Below are 21,677 nucleotides of genomic sequence, written 5' to 3'. Positions count from 1 at the left end.
TTGGTCTCTGGGGGGAAGCTCAGGACCTGCACAGAAGTGGATGACCGGAAACAACAGTAAACGTTGTTGGATCTGCAGAGAGAAGAGGAGTGGGGATGAGGACAGAGAGTCAGGCTGGGGAAGGAGGTGAGGCTGGGATCACACCTTCCAGGCTCTGCTAACTCTTCTATCCCAGGGGCCACATCCACAGCTCTATTACAGTAGCGAGAATGGCAGACAACAGACAGCAGACTAACAACCACAGTCACAGCAAAGCTGAGCATAGTCCTCCTGGCATCTGGAGACAGGGGCAGTGGCAGGAGGAGGAGTATGTTTGAGGCTAGCTACACAGTCACAAATCAGCCAGGACTACATAGTGAGACCCTGTCCTAAAACAAAAGAAAATAGTAAAGCAAACAAAACATGTCCTTGTGTAAGGCACAGTTAGGTGGGGGTGACAAGAGGACGTCAGTAAGCAAAGAAGGCGTGGCCATGCGATTACGTCTTCACCTGGAAATCCTTTTCTCCAGCTGGCTAAAGAGGACTCGGGCTCCTGGAAGGAGTCCTATTTGGGGAGGCAACTGTGGATCTTCGATATATATGTCCAGGTGAGGGGGGTATGCACAGTCATCCATTTCTAGAGCTACTGTTAGCTTCACACCTGTTTTAATAGCCCCAGCATTCCCTACGGACAGAGGGAAGGGTGGCCAGTCATCAGCCAGGACTACAAGGTCCCATCCCTCCAATTCATACCTTCTTCCCCAGACAATAGCACATTACCAGGTTTTATCCGGCGGAGGGCTAGAGGTGGTTCACACAGTATCCGAGACAAAATCTCAGCAGAGAAAGACACCAAGGAATTGGGGGAGCTAAAAGAGAAACATACAACTGAGAGATCAGCTCACAAGACAGAAAAGGAGCCATCCCCAGCTAGTCCATCATTTACAGTCTTATGCTTCCTGAAGAAGCAGGTTTCTAGGAAACATTCATTTTAAGTACAACTCTTTTCTTCTTCCATCTTCTTCTTTTTCTAATCCTTTGAGACAAGTGTCTGTAACCCCAGTTCCAGAGGATCTGACACCACCTTCTGGTTTCTGAGGGTCTTGGTGCACAGACAGATGCAAGGAAAACACTCTTACACATAAAATAAGAGTTAAGAAAAAGCCAGTGTAGACTCGGGGGCTGGGTGGCGGTGCACACCCAGCCTATTGAGAACTAACATTAGTTTTAAGATAGATCCTGTCTAAAAAATAAATAAGATATTCAGTTTTAGTAATAAAAACCAGCCTCATAAAAATAACACACAATCCAGTAGAATTTTTCACACAGGAAACAGTTTTTCATTTGTTCTCACATACAAAACCTTCTATGATATACCATGTTTCTGTATTCACCTACCAACTACACCCACACTGAACTCAGGTCCTTCTCTACACTGCCATCTTCTTTCTTGTACTTTCTTATGTTTCTGCTTCTTTTTATTGCTAAAGCTTTTCCTTTTTTTGTTTGTTTGTTTGTTTGTTTGTTTTTCGAGACAGGGTTTCTCTGTGTAGCCCTGGCTGTCCTGGAACTCACTCTGTAGACCAGGCTGGCCTCGAACTCAGAAATCCGACTGCCTCTGCCTCCCAAGTGCTGGGATTAAAGGCGTGTGCCACCACTGCCCGGCGCTAAAGCTTTTCCTTAATTGTGAGAACATTTGCTCAGCTGGGCTGAGCAGCAAACGTTCAACAGCATTTAGGAGGCAGAGATAGGAATAAAAGGTCATCTTCAGCTACAGCAACTTCAAAACCAGCCAAAGGACGAGAACCTGTCCCAACAACAGCAGCAGCAGTGTGGTGGGGAGGGAGGGAGTGGGAGGCACTGCTGGTGACTATTCCCACAGTGACAAGAAAGACTGAAGGAGAACCCCTCTCTCACACTGACATCACACTGAAACACCGTGTAGAGCTCAGAACACACGCACTGCTCACTCAGTCCAGCCAGCACAGAGCAGAGCGCAGCCAAAAGGACAAGAGGTAATAGACACCACTTACTTGTCACTAAGCAGGTGGGCCAGTGAGGACTCAGGCAGTGCTCTAGGGACCTCCAGTACATTAGGTATGTCCTGAGAGCTCCCAAGTTCCAGGGTCCACTCCTCTTGGACAGTGAGGCAAGACACACAGTCAGCCAATTCCAGAGGACGGTGAGATGTGCCAGATGGACACTCTGTCTCAAACACCGGTGTCTGCTGGGAAACATGAAGACAATTGCCTCTGCATGTGCCTAGGCCAGAAGGACGTTCCCTAAGTCCTCCAATGCTGACTTCTTCCTAGAGCCTAGTGAAGAAAGGGACCCCAACAGACAGATGATTCAGTCCCCCTAAATTCTGCCTCTTCCAGGAGACCCAGAGGACCCAGGACTGGCATGCCTGCTCCAGACTCCAATGCAACTAGCTTTCTGATGTGCAACAGGAAAACACTCACTGAGGGGCCAGGAGCCACGAGTCGGTAGACTTGGTTTGGGTACAAGAATGGAAACCATCGAACTGAAGAGCCAAGAAAGATGAGGAAGACCTATGAGGAAGGACAGCATAGCACTGAACTCCAGTGTGGGAACAGGGTACAGGAGGTCAGCCCTAGGAACCTGGAGTCCCAGTTTACCTTTTGATCCTTGTTCTCAAGGGCCAGAGACTCAGGTGTGCTCCATCCTGAACCCTCCTTCCTCTGTGTGCCACAAAGCCAAGTTCCTGACACATGGAAACTCAGGGTGGGCTTTGCAGGTTGTGAACTGTCTCCCGGAAGGAGACAAAAATTACGTTTCATGAGGGCCTCCTTGTGGGACAGCAAGAACAGCCGGCTCTGTCCCATGTGGGGTCCCTCTGGGCAGGAGGAGGCTGTCTGAGATGGTTCTGAACCAAAGGTGGGTCTGGGCACAGGCAGGATCAGGGCATCAGCCAGGTAGAACTGGACATAGACTCTGTTGGAAGAGGCAGATCATCAGTGATTCAGATCCTGAATCCCCAAACACCAGGTTCTTCTCTGAGGGAAACTCAGAGCCAGGATAAGTCCCACTCCAGAGAGCTGACCTGGCCTGCTTCTTCTGGATGAAGCTTGCCATGCCCATCTCCTCCCAGGAAGGGAAGCTGCTCCTGACTTCTCTCTCTACCACCAGCTGGAATTTCTCTACCCGCACCAGGCAGCCTAGATGATGAAAGTTTTCTATCTTAGCAGGAGAACAACTGTGGGCAAAGGACTGAAGCAGAACACTGGGCAGATCTGTGTCACCCCAGGCCACCGCCCTCTTCTGAAGTGAAGGTCCACACCCGATCATCTCGGCCCCTAGGCAACCCTCTGAGCAGAAAATACTCCATATGCACATGCAAGCCTGCCCCCGGCTCCAGAGGCTAAAAGGCCTTCCTTGTTCTTTCCTCAAATCATAACATGCCTTTTTCTGAATCTAACAAATTTTCCCTTGTTTTTGTTTGTTTTGTTTTGATTTGATTTTTAAGACAGGGTCTCTCTATTATATAGCTTTGGCTGTCCAGAAACTTATTATATAAATCAGATTGACTTTGAACTCAGAGATCCACCTGCCTCTGCTGGGATTAAAGGCATAGGCCCACCATCCCAGGCTCCTTTTTATGAATCTCAACAAGTCGAATAAGACCAGTGTTCTTCCAATATGAATGTAGGAAACAGGAAGGTAAATTTTTAGGAGCTATGTGGTGTAGGAGAGATGGTTGCTGGGAGCTGTAGCTTCCGCTCCTCTTCTCTCTATCAAGCACCAGCCTTTCACACTTCTTCATGTAGCTGATCATCATTAAGAAAGCCCAGCAGTCGCTCCCTCTCTCCCGGCTCCCTGCACTGAGCTCTACCTCCCATCACCATCATCTTCCCATCTCTCAACTTCGCACCTATGAGCTTCGGGTCAATGAGGGGCTGCGAACTCTCAGTCAAGGGAATACAAGGCAGTGAACCTCTTAGGTCCCGAAGCTCCAGACAACCTTTATGAGATGAAGCCACCAGGACTCCAAGTAAAACCTGCAGGAAATAAAGGTCAAGCTATTAAATATTTATTAAACAAACAGCAAGGGCCAGGGCCTAGAACTTGGAAGATAGAGGCAGGACTGTTCTAAGCATGAGGCTGTCTTGGTCTATAATACAAGTTCCAGGCCAGCCAGGGCTCACAGAGAGATCCTGTCTCTCTAAAAATAAAAATAAAAAACTCCACTGAGCATCTACCTTGTGTCATGTGCTGTTTTAAACACTAACTGCAACAAAGGCAAGCACTCACACATGCAAGAGTAAGAACTGAATTACACTCTTGAGCATGGTGGTACATACATACTTGGAGTCCCAGTAATGAGAGCTGAGGTAGCAGGACCTCTGGGAGTTGGAAGCCAGCCTGGGCTATACAGCAAGACGGCCTCAGGTTAAAAAAAAAAAAAAAAACAAAAACCAAAACCAATAACGAAAACAAAGCAAAGCAAGACCCAACAGAATTCTATATTTCAAGCTACAGTTTTAGGGGCTGGTTTTATAACTTTTACTGGGGGGTTGGGGGGGAGGGTGTCATTTCACTTTTGTGGAGGTCAAAGGACAATGTGGGGGAGTCAGCGCTCTTCTCTCACCACTCAGAATCTGGGAACAAGCTCAGGTCACCACTCTCGTTGACTTTTTTTTTTTCTTAACGGATGAGTTGGTCTGTCTGTGTGTACATCTGTATTTCAGAAGAGGGCATCAGATCCTTTTATAGAGAGTTGTGGGGGCTGGAGAGAGGGCTCAGTAGTTAAGAGCACTGACTGCTCTTCCAGAGATTCTGAGTTCAATTCCCAGCAACCACATGGTGGCTTACAACCACCTGTAATGGGATCTGATGCCCCCTTCTGGTGTGTCTGAAGATACCCACAGTGTACTCATGAACAAAATAAATAAAATAATTAAAAGAAAAAGAGTTGTGAGCCACCACGTGGTATCTGGGAATTGAACTCAGGACCTCTGAACTGAACTTAGGACCCTCTGAAAGAGTAGCCATGCTCTTAACCACTGAGTCATCTCTCCAGGTCCACACACGCCACCCTCTTGTTTTGCTCTGTTCTGTTGGGTTGGCTGGTTCTGAGGCAGGGTCTCACTATGTAGCTCTAGCTAGCCTGAAACAGGCTAACCACCATGCCCAGCATGGTTTTAGTTGTTGTTCTTGTTTTAGACAAGGTCTGTATAGTCCAGGCTGGCCTAACTCAAACAGATCCATTCATCTCTCCCTAAGTATTAGGATTAAGGCATATGTCACCTCACCTGACCAAGCTACTATTTCTTTCATTCTTCCTAGTTGCTGTAAAAAGGACAAATTGGTGAGGGGCAAGAACAGATACAGCAATCTAATCTAAAGTCAGTTAGCCAGGCAGTGGTGGCACAGGCCTTTAGTCCCAGTACGTGGGAGGCAGAGGCAGGCGGATCTCTGAGTTCATGGCCAGCCTGGTCCACAGAGTGAATTCCAGGACAGTCAGGGCTACATTAGACTCTGATTCAAACACTCGTGCGCGCACACACACACACACACACATAGAGCATAATTGAAAGACGAAAACAAAAAGCAACAACAAAAACACATGATCTGAACAAGAAGTAGTGATGAAGGTGATTTCTGAGTTCGAGGCCAGCCTGGTCTACAGCATGAGATTCAGGACAGCCAGGGCTACATAGAGAAACCCTGTCTCGAAAAACAAAAAATAAAAAAAAAGTAGTGGGAAAAAAAAGAAAGAAACCAGCAACAATTAGCCCCCTGTACCTTCTGCAACTGCCTTACCTGGGCTGGCTGGAACACACAGGATGGCAGACAGAGCCAGGACCAGGCGAGGCGGCGATTCAGTTGGCAGCTGGTCAGGTAACTGGCTTCTGGGAGAGGCAGCAGGGCCTTTGGGTCAAAAGTAGCCCAAGCCCTGTGCTGCCCTTCCTCTGCCAGGGCGAGTAAAGTAGGGAAAGAGTAGGGAGTCTGCAGTGGAGTGTACTGTGGGGAGAGAAATAATCACATTGTGTCCCTGTGCCCTGGTGTCCTCAAGCCAATCTTTTCCCCCACGTCCTCATACTTTCTGAAGGGGGCAGTTATGTGGTTCTTCCAGGATTTCACTGTGTGCATGCCGAATGGGGCTGCCAGGTGGAATCAGAACATCCCAGGAGGGAGCCAGGAGCTGCAGTCCCAAGCTGGGCTTCCCAGGAGAGGAGTGCTTCAGGAACTGGTGACATCTCAACACATGGGGACACAGCCTTGGCCGGGAGGAGAAACATAGTTATTTCCCCAAGATCTGTCTCTTCCAGGAGCCTGCTTTCCCCACAGAGAAAGTAATATCCTCCCACCCATCTCCACCCCAGACCCTCGGTGTCCATCCTCCTCACTTGCAGACTAGCTCCTCCAGGGTCTTGGTAGCCCATAAGTATAAGGGAAGTCCTAACTGACATTTCCACACGAGCTGCTCATACAAGGCGGCACCACAAGCTTTGTAGGACGGCAAAGTTATAGGCTTAAGACAAGAAAAGCCTTGAAGCCGAACAGTGCCATGGAGACAGAGTGCCAGTACAGGTTTTGTTGTTGCTCCACCCACTGCCTGGAGGAGATGAACATCTCGGAGCTGCAGGAAAACAGAAAAGCAGAGGTGAATGGAGTGTGTGTACACACCTATACATCCCAGCACTTGGAGGCAGAGGCAGGAGGACTTGAAGCCATTTTTGACTACACGGAGGCTTAAGGCCAGTTTGAGCTACTGAGATCTAAAACAAAAAAACCCATGCTTGTAACTGCAGCGCTCCAGATCAGAGGGAGGGGGTTGGGAGGTTTAGGCCAGCTTAGTTTTCATAGCAAGTTTCAGATCAGCCAAGGCTTCAAAGTGAGACCCTGTCTCAAAACAAACAAGACAAAAAACTACCTAAGGGCTGGAGAGATGGCTCACCAGTTAAAAGTATTACTCTTGAATAGGACCGAAGTTCAGTTCCTAGTACCCACTATGGGTGGCTCACAACAACTAAACTTTGGAAAAACCCTGTGTCGAACAAGACAAGACAAAACAAAGCAAAATTAAACCAAAAAACTAAAGCAAAGGCAGAGGGGAGACCCCAGCATAATCCCTGGAGATATGGCTACTGTTCTCCACCATAGGTTCCGAAAGAAATTCATGTCCCCCAATGTTGCCTATCTCATTTTCTATCAAAACTCATTCTCTCCGAGGTCACCGACCATTTCCCACGAACTTTGCATCTTCTCATCTCCATGTCTGATATATGACATACCTCCAAACAGACCCCTGGTCGAATAACCCGCCTGAGGCCATGGATCTTCTGGTATGCGAGGCAGAGAATCAGCTGCCCATCTAGAATGTAGAGGCTGGCCGACTCATGCAACACATCAGTGACTGTTCCCTGCACAGGAGACAGAGGTCCGCTGGCCACTATTTCCTCCTTCTATGGAGGATCACACTGCAGGTGTCACCACCTCTAGGATCAGTACCTTTCACTCACCAAATAATGTAAGACTTTGGAACCCCGGACAAGACCTTCTTGCCCTCTGCTGTCTTTGGAGCTGGTGGGACGGGTCAGTGGTTTAAGGTCAACTTTTGAGAATGCTATGTCCAGCTCCATCTCTTGCACATAACCTGGTCTCAGTGGCATCAGAGTTGAAGATGGAATGGTTGTCCAAATACAGGAACGGTGAAACCGGGTCTTAGTTACTTGCAATTTTGTCAGCACATAGGCCCTACCAGGCCGGAGGACTCGGTGCCATACCACTTGAGCAGGAATCTGGCTTAGGCAGAGGGAGGTAACATTATACATGAGACCCCTGCCCCACCCACAATGCTGCCCATCTGCCAAAGGCCCTTCCCACAATTTGATTCCAAAGACATCATGACTTTCCTCTTATTCTTCGTCTTCTGTTTGTTTGGTTGGCTTTTTGTTATTGTTTTGTTTTGCTCTGTTTCAGACAAGGTCTCACATAGCCCAGGATGGCTTTAAACTTACTATGTAGCCAAGATTGGTATTGAACTCTTAGTATTATAAGCACTGAACTTTAAGGATCTCTCTACATTAACAGGAAATGATACATATTTCATAAGCCTTTCAAAAAAGACAGAAATCATTCCTGAAGTTTCCTTCAAAACGGTAAATATCCCATCAAGAATATCATGTTCAGCCGGGCAGTGGTGGTGCACACCATTAATCCCAACACTTGGAAGGCAGAGGCAGGTGGATTTCTGAGTTCAAGGCCAGCCTGGTCTACAGGGTGAGTTCCAGGACAGCTGGGGCTATATAGAGAAACCCTGCCTCGAAAAACCAAAAAAAAATCCCAAACCAACTAAATTTTATGTACATAGATGCTTTATATGCATGCACATCTATGTACCACTTGCACGAAGTGCTCAAGCTGGATCCTTTAGAACTGCAATTATAAACACTTGTGTCATGTGGGTTCTGGGAACCAAACCAAGGTCCTCTGGAAGAGAAAAGCTACCAGCCCTTCCCTCTCCCCTCTCCCTCCCTCCCTCTGTGTGTCTGTCTGTCCCTCTCTTTCTTTCTCTCCAGCCTTGGCTGGCCTGGAACTTGCAAAGTACATCAGGTGGTCCTCAACTCCCAGTCATCCTTCTGCCTCTCTGCCTCCCAAGTGTAAGGATTAAAAGCATGAGCCACCACCCCAGCATCCATCTTTCTAGCATGTGTGTGCAGGTGCACATGTGGGCAGATGCCCTATGCCCATTCATGTGGATGTCAAAAACCAACCCCAGGTATCATTTCATAGGAAGTCTTCTACCTTTTGAGGCAGGCTCTCTGGCTGGCCTACGGTTCCAGTCTCTGCTGTCTGTCATTTCACTATCACCGAGGTTACAGGCCATGCTACTATGCCTAGTTTTTTTCCATGAGGATCAAAGGCAGGCTCTCATGTGCGCAGGGAAAGGGCTTTACTAAGTAAGCTATCTTATCAGCTTTGTCTTTTCTCCCACCATCCTCTTTGCCTGCCTTTATAGACTGTTTCCTTCCTCCACAGTCTCTACTTCTGTACTTTATATATTACTCAAGATACTCCACATAAGAACTTGCAATGTGTCCTCCTGTGTCTGGCTCATCTCTGCCTGTGCTCTCTTCTTTGGAAGACCCTCTCTATGCCCATAGGCCCAACTTTACCCTGGTCCTCACCTGTACAATGACGGACACCTGGCTGCCGGCCTGGGCTAATTCACCAAGTGTCATGATGAAATAACTTTTGCTCTGAGTTATCAGCAGGGCACTCAAATGGACCAGTTTCCCAGCGAGATTTATCTCCTGTATTTTGGATTTCTTTCTAAGGAAAGAAGAAAGAAGACATTTTGACTTCTCTCCTTTTGCACAAGTCTCCCCTTCCACTATAAAGAACAATCTTGTAACAATGTAAAATGTCCACAGTTCCAAGCTGCTATCTCAAAACAGTCCAGCCTTCCTGCCCTAGCACACGGCGTGGGATGTGTGTCCTCACTCACGGCGTGTGATGTGTGATGTGTGTCCTCACTCACGGTGTGTGATGTGTGTCCTTGGCAGTCAAAGGCAGCTGCAATGGGGAGAGTGCTTTCTGCTAAGGATGAGGACCAGCCCACAACTGCTCTCTGAGCTCTGTGTGTTTGTGTGCTAAGATGGGATGTACACACACACACACACACACACACACACACACACACACACACACAGAGAACCCCTCTTGAAGACCAGGGAGAGAGTGCTTGTCTGACTTCTAAATACAAGTTCTATTGCCAGAACCACCTTTTAAAAAGCCAGTGTGGTGGTATAATCCCTGTGGTGGACAATGAGACACATGGGACAATGAGACTAGTCATGCCAATGAGGGACCTATTTCCTTTATTGTCTGAGGAATGACACTTAAGGTTGATCAACACATACATGTACACACACATGTTCAAAAAGAATTTGGTGGATTCTTTTTATTAAAAAAAAAAAAAGTACCGCTGGGCGGTGGTGGCCCATGCCTTTAATCCCAGCACTTGGGAGGCAGAGGCAGGTGGATTTCTGAGTTCGAGGCCAGCCTGGTCTACAGAGTGAGTTCCAGGACAGCCAGGGCTACACAGAGAAACCACCCCCCCCCCCAAAAAAAAGTATCAAACTAGACATTGTGGCGCATGTCTTTAATCCTAGCACTTGGGAGGCAGAGGCAAGTGAATCTCTGAGTTGAAGGCCAGCCTGCTATACAGAGTGAGTTCCAGGACAGCCAGCATTACACAGAGAAACCATGTCTTGAAAAAGAAATCTTATTTTATGTGTAGGAATGCTTCCCCTGGATGTGTGCCTGGTGCACAGGGAAGCTAAGAAAGGGTGTTGGATCCCATGAAGGTGCCAGGAATCAAAACCAGGTCCTCTGGAAGAACAGAGCTGGTAGTGCTCTGAACCAGAGCCACCTCTCCAACCTATATTTTCCATCTTTTGAGAAAGGGTCTCCCACTGTAGCATGTACTAACCTGGAATACACGGCAGGCTCCACAGCCTTCCTGCTTCAGTGTCCTGAAGACTGGGACTATAGAGGTGAGCCAGAACCAGCTCTAAGTCTTCCTTCCTCATAACTTTTCTTTTTTTTTTAAAGATTTATTCATTTTATGTATATAAGTACACACTGTAGCTGTACAGATAGTTGTGAGCCTTCATCTGGTTGTTGGGAATTGACTTTAGGACCTCTGCTCACTCCGACTCAAAGTACACTGTAGTTGTCTTCTGACGCACCAAAAAAGGGCGTCAGAACTCATTACAGATGGTTGTGAGCTACCATGTGGTTGCTGGGATTTGAACTCAGGACCTTCAGAAGAGCAGTCAGTGCTCTTACCCGCTGAGCCATCTCACCAGCCCCCTCATAACTTTGATACTCAATTCCCCACTGCTCCCTTGTTCCATCTATTATCTATATTACTACCAAAATGTCTTCCTCCATGGTAAGTACCATCATCCTCCAAATCTCAGTGTTCCTTTCTCTCCTAAGAGTGGAAAATTACCTGTGTTTGAGCAGGTAGGATGCCTTTTCCGGGTAGAAGACAGGGATAGGCACGAGGGGGCCAGGACTGACAGTCAAAGGAAATATTGGCACAGGTATACCCCACAGCTCCAAGTGTCCTTCCCCCAAGGAATTCCTCTTGGCAGAAGGAATGTAACTCCAACTGGGGAACAGGAAGAGATGGCCCAACCAAGAAAGGTCCAGATCTATAAGCTGGAAAAGAGAAAAGCCACAGGTTAGCCAGGACCTTAGCAGCTGACCTACTGCTCCTGCTCACCCCAAAGGCAGCTGGGCCCCGTTCTACTCACCTCACAGTCCAAAGTCCCAGTGTTATCCCTCACGTACAGGCTTCCACTCTTACACTCTTGTTCCAAATCTCCCAATAGGTCTACTAGTGTCCCTAAAAGTATCAGCTGCTCCCGGGGCAGGACACTGCCCCCTGGCCCAGCGCCTCGGGTCCACGCCTGGTAAGCATTCCCACTCCAGGACAGGTGGCTGCAGCACGGGAGATGCTGATGGGTCTTCAGACTCTGCACTGAGACAAAGCTGAAAAGTGAAGAAAGCAGTTCTGCAAGTCAGTTCCATCCGAGAAAAGACCCTCAACCTTGACAGAGCACTAAGCACCTGGAGATGGACTGGGGGAGAGCATGGACTGAGAGATGTCTGCCTATGAAATTAAGGGTGGGGTCTGGATCTAAAGGTTGGGCAATTCTCTAAGGGAAACAAGAAGAAACTCTGTGATGAATATCTCTACAACGGGAGACCAAGAGACATGAAATAGACTGTAGGAGCTGTCTGAGGAAATAAATGTGCACGGAGAACACTAAAGACTCCACAAACGGGCTGAAGCAACAGCTCAGCAGTTAAGAGCACAGTTTGCAGCCAGGCGGTGGTGGTGCACACCTTGAATCCCCAGCACTTGGGAGGTAGATAAACCACTGAGTTCAGGTTAGCCTTCTCTACAGAGTGCATTCCAGGACAGCCAGAGCTATGCAGAGAAAACCAAACCCTGCCTCAAAATACAAAACAAAGCAAACAAAAGAGCACTGTTTGCTCTTCCAGAAAACCAAGGTTCGTCTCCCAGCATCAACATAGTGGCACACAACTGTCTATAACTACAACCTGAAGGAAATCTGATGCTCTCTTTTGGCCTCTAACATCTCTAGGCACACATGTGGTACACAGATGTACATGCAGGCAAAATGCCCATATACATAAAATAAATTTAATTCAATAAATTATTTTAAAATAAATATAGGCATATGCAGTTATATGAATAAACTGGTAAGATTTCACTGAAAATATGCATATAGATGCTGAGATGGAAGGGATGCTGAGATGCAAGGGACACTGAGATGGAAGGGACCAGCATTCCCCTTCAGGCTGGTGATTACTATTATGTATACAGCTTTCTGCCTGCATGTCTGTCTGCCTGCAGGCCAGAAGAGGGCACCAAATCTCATTACAGATGGTTGTGAGCCACCATGTGGTTGCTGGGATTTGAACTCAGGACCTCTGGGAAAAACAGACAGTGCTCTTAACCTCTGAGCCATATCTCCAGTCCCCTGGTGATTACTTTTGAAGTGACAGAGGAGGATCACCAAAACAGTTATTAGGAGACCTCACTAACTTTTTCTTCACATCTTACAAAAAAGAACAAAGCAGATACAACAAGGTACTAAGAGCCTTCAGGCAGGCAGCAAGGACAAGGCTATACAGAGTACTGCCTGAACACGCCACATCAGTGAAGTCGCCTTCTTCCTCTCTCCTCTCCTTCTCTATAAACATGGCCTAAGCCAAGTTAGGAGAACTTTAAGAAAGAAACTGAACGAAGAATAGGGAAGTTCTGTAGAAGAGGGTATGTGAGTCCGCCTTCTCCACCCACCCTTCCTTCCCAACCCTCAAGTCGACCCCACCAAGCCCCACCTTGCCCTACCTGTAGCTCAAGGGCAGTGTCAAATCCTGGTTCTCCCCCTGGGACAGCCAGGTCTCCTTCACACAATCAATTACTGACTGAGTCAACCGTTTGTTCTGCTCCTTGCCAGCTGGACAGAGGGTCTCTTGGATGAAGGTGTGGGCAGCCTCAAGCCAGGCTTCCTCCTGAGGAAAACGAAACTAGTTAAAACATCTCCCCAGTATCCTGCCCACCAAAGGACTTGCAATTAGCAATAATCGGGGCCTCCGATAAACCTCATTGGCTATGATACTGCCACTGTAAAGCTGGAGCATTTTCAGAGAATAAAAGAATAGACACAAAAAAATCAATCAATCCAGACAATAAAAGGATGAATGTTTCAAACCCAAACAGGTTTTAAAAGTTAGTGCAAGACTGGAGGCAGAACTCCATGGAGACGAGGCTTGCCATGGCAAGTCCAGCCATAGTGAACAGGTGGCCACTTAGCTTAATCTTGCCCTCCCCTGACAAACCTGTACTGATTCTTTTTGTTTGTTTGTTTGTTGGTTTTGTTTTGTTTTTTTCGAGACAGAGTTTCTCTGTATAGCTCTGGCTGTCCTGGAACTCACTCTGTAGTCCAGGCTGGCCTCGAACTCAGAAATCCACCTGCCTCTGCCTCCCACGAGCTGGGATTAAAGGCGTGTACCACCACTGCCCGGCTCTGTACTGATTCTTAAATTGTTCACTTGAAATTCAGACTCCTAGGGCTAAAGAGTTGGCTCAGCAGTTAAGAGCACTGACTGTTCTTCCAGAGATTCTGAGTTCAATTTTCAGCATCACATGGTGGCTCACAACCATCTGTAATCGGAGTTGACATCCTCTTCTGGTGTGTCTGAAGACAGCTACAATGTACACACATACATAAAATTAAAAGTAAAAGAAAGAAAGGAAGAAAGGAAAGAAAGGAAGGAAGGAAGGAAGAAAGAGAGAAAGAAAGAAAGAAAGGGCACTGGTGATGGCTCTTCCGGTAAGAGCACTGACTGTTCTTGGTCCTAGGCTGGAGAGATGGCTTAGCAGGTAAGAGCACTGACTGCTCTTCCAGAGGTCCTGAGTTCAATTCCCAGCAACCACATGGTGGCTTACAACCATCTGTAACAGGATCTGATGCTCTCTTCTGGTGTGTCTGAAGGCAGCAACAGTGTACTCATATACATAAAATAAATAAATCTTTGAAAAAAAAAAAGAAAGAAATTCTAACTCCCAGGAGTCTAAATTTCTTTCTTTTTTAATTTATTTATTATTATACATAAGTACACTGTAGCTGACTTCAAAGGCACAGAAGATGAAGAGGGCATTATATCTCATTACAGGTGGTTGTGAGCCACCATGTGGTTGCTGGGATTTGAACTCATGGGATTTGAACTCATGAAGAGCAGTTGGTGCTCTTAACCACTGAGCCATCTCACCAGCCTGTAAGTACATCTTTAAAAGAAAAATCCACACCTTTAGTCCCAGCACTCGGGAGACAGAGGCAGGCAGATCTCTGAGTTCTAGTCCAGAGCTACACAGAGAAACTCTGTCTTGGAAAAAAAAATTCCTTTAACATTTTTTGAGTGTGTGTGTGTGGGGGGGGGGAAGGGGTTGGTGTGGAATACAGCAATAGCTCAGAGATTAAGAGCCTGACTTCTAGACTCTGACTTCCAGAGGTTCTGAGTTCAATTCCCAGCAACCACACTGTGGCTCACAACCATCTATAATGGTATCAATGCTTTCTTCTAGTGTGTCTGAAGACAGCTACAGTGTACTCATACATTAAAAAAAAAAAAAAAAAAAAAGAGATAGTATATGACTCAACGTTGAAAAGACTGGATCATCTAGATCTTCAAGATCTAGAAGATCTTGAGTGTGGTGCCAGCAAAAGATAAGATTCTATCTCAAAAGGAAACAACAGTGGTGGCGCACGCCTTTAATCCCAGCACTTGGGAGGCTGAGGCAGGTGGATTTCTGAGTTCAGTTCAAGGCCAGCCTGGTCTACAAAGTGAGTTCCAAGACAGCCAGGGCTACACAGAGAAACCCTGTGGGGGGGGGGGGTACAAAAACAAACAAACAAAGCCACAGTACTAGGAGAGATCTTAGTGGTGAAAGGCACTTGCTCTTACAGAGGACCCAGGTTCAAGTCTCAGCAACACATACATGGCAGATCACAAACATCTCTAACTCCAGTTCCAGAATATCCTATGCACTTTTTGACCTTTACAAGCTCCAGGCGCACACATGGTGCACATATATATGCAGACAAAACACATAGATAAAATAATTAAATATCTAAAAGGCAGGTGCACATATGATTTCAGAGACTGTGACAGCATGACACCTGAATGATTTCAAGGGAGACAAAACCCTAGCAAGGAAAAGGGGAATGGGGACCAAGTCCCACGCTTAACAAAGAAGCTATCAACAAGCGATGTGTGTTGGGAGAAAGAAAATCAGTTTTCTATAGTGGAGAGAAGATCACACAGTGGAGAGAAGTCACACAGACTCTAAGGCACGCCCCATGGTCCCAAATGGTTGGCCAACATGAAACACACGTGCTTCTGGTTTTTCCAGTTTGTTTATTTGTTTGTTTGTTTACTTTTGGCTTTGATGATTTGAGTTTGGGTTTGAATTTGTGTCTTTATTTCTGGGAGAGAGAGAGACAGAGAGAGAGAGAGAGAGAGAGAGAGAGAGAGGGAATGAGAATATGAAGTATAGTGGGTAGGAACTTGGAGTAGGTGGAAGAATAAGATCAAAATATATTGCATGAAAAAAAATTAAGCCTCTAAAAAAATTACTGATCTTACTATGTGAGTATGTCTAATAGAACACAAGAAAGAACACAGGCAAAGTGTCGAAGGGTAATTTATGGATGTCTGGCCTGTCTGCACCCTGGTACCCATCCCAACTCCTAAAACAGGAGTTAAGGATGGGTGTGGACCATGTGGGTGCTGGGAACTAAAGCTAGGTCCTCTGAAAGAACAACCAGTGCTGATAACTCCTGAGCCATTTAATGGACGGCACTCCCATCTTTCTATGAGACAAGGTCTTCCAACATAACCCTGGTTGGCCTATAACCCAATAAACAGACCAAACTGTTCTTGAACTCACAGATCCCCCTGCCTCTACTTCCTAAGCGTCAGCAGGACTATAGGAATGTACATAGTATCATGACTGTATTAAGAGTGTAATTTTTGCCAGGCAGTGGTGGCACACGCCTTTAATCCCAGCACTTGGGAGGCAGAGGCAGGAGGATTTCTGAGTTTGAGGTCAGCCTGCTCTACAGAGTGAGTTCCAGGACAGCCAGGGCTATACAGAGAACCCTGTCTTGAAAAACCAAAGAGTAATTTTTAATCATTTCGTTTTTTAGTCAAGTATATGTACTTGAGTCCCTATAAACTAAACATATACAAGATATAATCCCACTAGATCTGATCCCTCCTCTGTCTTTTCGGGTAGTTCTAACCATCACAGCTCCACCTCTGGTCAATATTCCTTATTTACCACATCCTTAGTACCTTGAAAAACCACTTTTAATGTCCTAAATTATTTTAGCATTCTTCTGTAGACAGTCCTACTGACTTACACCTGGGACAAACACTCTCTTTGCATTTATATTCAGAGCTTTGGACAGTGGACCAGTCCACTATCCAGATATACTTCATCGACACAATCAAAGGCTAGAATTCTGTTCACTGTTTTCTCTCAGGTTTGCTTGGCTTGGGTGGCTAGTCCTCTGATGCCCTGTCTATTACTTGACAACCTTTGTTTCTCAAAGTAGTAACACCACCTCAAAGTGAAATCAAATTTGGTTTGATTTAAAAGGGGGTGGGGTTGGGGAGGCAGATGTCGCTCATTTTTAACACAATTACTTGGGAGGTAGAGCAGGCAGATCTCTGTGAGTTCAAGGCTGGCCTGGTCTACATAGTGAGTTGTAGAAAGCAATGGCTTTGTGGAAAGACCCTGTTCCTCTTCTGATAATCTCCCCCTACCTCCCCCACCCCCCAAAAAAAGCCAAGAGGAAGAGTGTCTTAGAGAAATCCCAGAGCTGAGCTCAGGAGGTTCCTAGATCAGAAGCAATGACGGCACAGGACCTGACAGAGGACTTGGATCTTCAAGGACAGACCTCTGATAGTCAGGAAGAAGTAATCCTAACTCACTCAAGCAGAGCCAACTGAAAGTCTGGTACCCACCTGTAGAGTCCAGCCATCGGCAACACACACCTTTTGAAGAAACTCATTTAAGAACAAAATGATAGGGCTGGCAAGATGGCTCAGCAGGTAAGAGCGCTGACTACACTTCGAAGGTCCCTGAGTTCCGATGCCAGCAACCACTTGGTGGCTCACTACCACCCATAATGTGATCTGCCACCCTCTTTTGGTGCTGGGATTAAAGGCATGTGCCACCACCGCCCCCAAGGTCCTCAGTTCAATTCTCAGCAGCCACACACATGATGGCTCCTGGCCATCTGTACAGCTACAGTGTACTCATACACATAAAATAAATCTTTAAAAAAAAAACAAAAAAAGAGCTGGGAGGTGGTGGCACACGCCTTTAATCCCAGCACTAGGGAGGCAGAGGCAGGTGGATTTCTGAGTTCGAAGCCAGCCTGGTTTACAAAGTTGAGTTCCAGGACAGCCAGGGCTACACAGAGAAACCCCCGTCTTGAAACAAACAAACAAACAAACAAAACAAACAAACAAAAAAGAATAAATGATAGCCGGGCAGTGGTGGTGCACACCTTTAATCCCAGCATTTGGGAGGCAGAGGCAGGCGGATTTATGAGTTCAAGGCCAGCCTGGTCTACAGAATGAGTTCCAAGACAGAGAGAAACCCTGATTCACCAAAAAAAAAAAAAAAAAAAAAAAAAAAAAAAAAAAAGATAATAACAAAAACAACGCCAGTGAGTACAGACACTTGCTGCATAAACCTAATTATCCAAGTTTTATCTCTGAAACCCACATAAAGATGAAAAAGAGAAATAACCCCACACAATTGTCCTCCGAATTCTACATGTTAGCTGTAGCACATATCCCTACATATACATATCACAGACACACACACAAAATACTAGACTTGTGGCTCAGTGGCAGAGCATTTTAACCAGCATGAGTGAGATTCTGAATTCCTCTCCTGTGGCTGGGGTGGGGTGTGGTGGGGGAGGGGGTGTCTATCCCAGCAGCAGATGCTTGAGCAAGAATACCGAATTCAAGGCGATGGTGGGCGGGCTGCACAATGAATCCTGAGGGAAGCCTCAGTTGCATGGGGAAGACTCTGGCTCTTTGCCGTAGCTTGTTCAAGGGGGAAAGGCAAAAGGACATTTACCAATCAAATGTAACAGGTCTGTGTTCTGAATAGACACCAAGATTTATTTTGTATCATGTAAACCTAACACTATACACTTTACCCGTGGAATACTTGAATTGCCAACCTTTGTTGTGATGGTTGTTTTTAAAAAGGGGTTTCACCATGGAGTCCTGCTGCCCTGTCACTTGCTATGTATGCTAGGCCTGCCTGTGTCTCCCAACTGCTGGGATTAAAGGCTTGGACCGCCGCGGTGGGGTGATGGTGCACGCCTTTAATCCCAGCACTTGGGAGGCAGAGGCAGGCGGATTTCTGAGTTCCAGGCCAGCCTGGTCTACAGAGTGAGTTACAGGACAGCCAGGGCTACACAGAGAAACCTTGTCTCGAATAAATAAATAAATAAATAAATAAAGGCTTGGACCACCGCACCTGGCTGAAGTGCCTACCGTGAACGAACGACCTTTAAAAGATGACTGTTGCTCAGGGGGGGTCTCTGCTCTAGCCGAGTTCTCTCTCCCATCACTCCTCCGCCCAGCACAGCAGCATATATGTCCTCTTTTCAGCCACTCCAGCACTGAAGCCACGTTCATGGAGCAGACAGCTAGCTTGAATCCTTGACTACTCCCTAACTAGCTCCTTGTCTTTTACAATATCCACCCCTTTCCATTCTAATGTCTTATGCTTTTTTGGTTTGTTTGTTTTCCAAGACAGGGTTTCTCCACATACCTCTGGCTGTCATGGAACTCACTAATGTAGACTGGCCTCGAACTCGCAAGGGATCTGTCTGCCTCTGAACACTGGGATTAAAGGTGTAAACCACCATGCTTGGCCTTTTCTTTTCTTTACCTCTGGTACCCCAACACTGCTGCTGTAGTCTTTTAGCTCAACCGTCCACAGTACACTGCAGTTAAAGCAAACCCCAAATCTCAATCAACCACTCCTTTGTCCAAAAAAGGGCCAACAAGTGCGAGACAGGCGTAGAGACTTGTAGAGGCTAGCCTAGTGAATTACACAGCAAGCACCAGGTTTATGTGATGTTAACGTGACGCTGTCATAAAAAGACCACTAACAACTACCAAGTTGTTGCTTAGCAAGTCAAGACAGTTCACCTTCTGACCCCTCCTCCTCCACCCAATGGAATTTAGTTTCTCAAACGATATTTGCTCCAACTCTTGCTTATCAACATGGCTCTGCTGCCTAGTACCGTTTCCTGATGCTTTCCCTCCTAGCTAACCGAGGTACGCACCCAAGGACTAAGGCGTTTCTCCTTTCCCAAACCAGCTAAGTCAGAGGGCCCCTGTAGCCACAGCAACCAGCAGAGCTAATCTCCCACAGAGCGTAAACCTTCGACAGTGGGCGGAGACGTAGTCCAGGCTGGGTCGGCCCTGGAACAAAAGGCCGGAAAATCCGCTACTCCCCAGGCCAAGACAATGGGTGGAAGGAGTATAGGAAGAAAAGAAATCCAAGACAAGAAGGGAAAACAAAACAAAAAAACCCACGAGAATCACACAAACAGCACTCACGGAGGTAGGTGGTTGTGCTCGGCAAGCAGCCATGATGAGCCAAACCCCTACCCTGAAGAACGCGCGAACTCCGGGCGCAAGTGCTCACGGGAGGGAGCCTGTGACGTCAGGGAGCAGCACTGGCTCCTCCCCCAGCATCCACCATCCACAGACCTTTTGCCCTGAACTTTCCCTAAGGAGCACACTGCCCTTAAATTTGCAGCGATCCTTCGGCTTCTGCCTCTTAACGGCGGGAATTACAGATGTGAGTCACCAGATCTGGCCTGTTTCCCTTCTATAGTGACAGCGCGTCCGGATCCTAGTATTTCACGTGGGGTGGGGTGGGGTAGGGCGGGAGACCGCTGGAGCTCACAGTCACTTGGCTCATAACACTTAAGATTTTCAGTCTCCCTAATCTTGCTAAGAAGAGATGTGCAATTTAAAAGTAGCCATAGGCTGGGTGGCGCATGTGCCTTTAATCTCAGCAATCCGAGTGCCTTTAATCTCAGCAATCCGAGTGCCTTTAATCTCAGCAATCCGAGTGCAGAGGCAGGGGAATCTCTGTGAGTTTGAGTTTCACTCTAACCTGCTTTACGTAGTTTTAGGCCAGCCAGAACTAAGAAGTGAGGACCAAAAAAGGCAGCCACGGGACACCATTCACATATGTGGTATGTGCTGTGGACTTAAGTCACTGCTGCATTTAGCTCTTTCTCTTACCTTTCGGCTCCAATTCAACAACAACAAAAAAGAATTCATCTATGTGCCATCTTGTTCTAAGACAAGGAGATTGACAGGGGAAAACAGGCAAAAGAAAGAAAGCAAAGCCAGGAGATTGTCTGACATTCCAGTTCCAGGGGACCCAGTGCCATCTTTTGGCACTGCACTCATGGTACACATACATCCATGCAAGCAAAACATTCAAACATATAAAAAGAAAAAGAGAGAAAACGTGTGGTGGTGCAGTAATCACAGCATTCAGGAGGCAGGAGAATCTTCATGAGTTTAAATCAGTCTGGCTTACATTGAGACCACAAAGTAGCTGGGCAGTGGTGGCTCACACCCTTAATCCCCTCACTTGGGAGGCAGAGGCAGGAGGATTTCTGAGTTCGAGGCCAGCCTGGTCTACAGAGTGAGTTCCAGGACAGCCAGGGCTACACAGAGAAACCCTGTCTCAAAAAACAAACAAACAAAAAAAGACAAAGTATTAAACCTGCAAATTACTTCAAATTACTTCAGCTTCACTTTTGATGCAAACAACCCCTTATGTCATGAACTATGCACTGTGGTGATGAAAGAGAAGTTGGAAAGCCCCAACCTGAGTGGCCACGTCTCAGCTAGAGATTGTGTAGCACAAGAGAGTCCCTGTTGTTGAAGGAGTTTTATTACTTTCTTTTAAGGCATTCTTCAAGCCTTTGATCCTGACATTCAAATTAACTAAAGGGAGGAAAGACTCAGCTTCATAGGAAGGAAAAAAGGAAACAAAAAATAAAAATGGAGCGTCAACTTAAAATGGAGCTACCTGGTCAATGGTTAGCACTGTCTTCAGTAAGTTTTAGGGTTCAACGAGTTTAGGGTTTTTGTCTAGTTGTTTTTGGTTTCTGTTGTTTTTGTTGTTTTGAGACAGGTGTTGTGTCCTATAGCATCTTATTGGATCTTGAATTTGCTATTGGGCCAAGGTCTGGGGAGATTATAGGTTTGTATCACCAGGACAGGCTCATAAATTCTTTATAAAAGAAATATTTGGAGCCAGTGGTGGTATGTGCCTGTAATTTCAGCCACTTTGAAGGATTAGTTCCAGGACAGCTTGAATGATACAGTGAAAGAATGTATCTGAGAATGAGAGCCAGTATGAAGTTGCAACTCCACAGTCAACACTTGGGAGGTGGAGTTAGGAAGATCAGGGATTCCAGGTCAGCCTGGGTTACAAGATACCCTGTATACACAAAAACGTGCAACTTAAACTAAATGTCTCATCCCAA

At 46.6% G+C, this 21,677-nt stretch overlaps 2 protein-coding genes across 6 annotated transcripts in view; one reads left to right on the top strand and one right to left on the bottom strand.

Moving 5' to 3' along the window:
* The window catches only part of Ctc1 (CST telomere replication complex component 1), a 22,399-nt gene extending 2,437 nt beyond the window's left edge, over positions 1–19,962 (bottom strand). Inside the window, exons 1-18 of one of the 2 annotated variants that reach the window (XM_031354814.1) lie at positions 19,720–19,962; positions 12,902–13,065; positions 11,274–11,511; positions 10,967–11,178; positions 9,135–9,279; positions 7,467–7,745; positions 7,239–7,367; positions 6,351–6,583; positions 6,044–6,221; positions 5,764–5,964; positions 3,872–3,998; positions 3,044–3,158; positions 2,619–2,934; positions 2,442–2,531; positions 2,013–2,206; positions 760–848; positions 490–664; positions 1–72 (exon numbers count right to left, since the gene is read on the bottom strand). The exon at positions 1–72 is cut by the window's left edge and continues 6 nt beyond it. In XM_031354814.1, coding sequence (XP_031210674.1) covers positions 1–72; positions 490–664; positions 760–848; positions 2,013–2,206; positions 2,442–2,531; positions 2,619–2,934; positions 3,044–3,158; positions 3,872–3,998; positions 5,764–5,964; positions 6,044–6,221; positions 6,351–6,583; positions 7,239–7,367; positions 7,467–7,745; positions 9,135–9,279; positions 10,967–11,178; positions 11,274–11,511; positions 12,902–13,065; positions 19,720–19,752 — 2,990 coding nt within the window. In that variant the 5' untranslated portion in view covers positions 19,753–19,962. The remainder of the gene's footprint in view (positions 73–489; positions 665–759; positions 849–2,012; positions 2,207–2,441; positions 2,532–2,618; positions 2,935–3,043; positions 3,159–3,871; positions 3,999–5,763; positions 5,965–6,043; positions 6,222–6,350; positions 6,584–7,238; positions 7,368–7,466; positions 7,746–9,134; positions 9,280–10,966; positions 11,179–11,273; positions 11,512–12,901; positions 13,066–19,719) is intronic. The other variant, XM_031354815.1, reaches the window with a different exon arrangement.
* Pfas (phosphoribosylformylglycinamidine synthase) overlaps positions 1–21,677 on the top strand; it is a 56,396-nt gene that overhangs the window by 6,899 nt on the left and 27,820 nt on the right. The window lies entirely within an intron of this gene.

The sequence above is a fragment of the Mastomys coucha genome, unplaced genomic scaffold (assembly GCF_008632895.1).
Source record: "Mastomys coucha isolate ucsf_1 unplaced genomic scaffold, UCSF_Mcou_1 pScaffold5, whole genome shotgun sequence".
In the NCBI taxonomy this organism is placed as follows: domain Eukaryota; kingdom Metazoa; phylum Chordata; class Mammalia; order Rodentia; family Muridae; genus Mastomys; species Mastomys coucha.
Note: the sequence above shows the minus strand (reverse complement) of the source record. Positions and strands in the feature narration are given on the sequence as shown.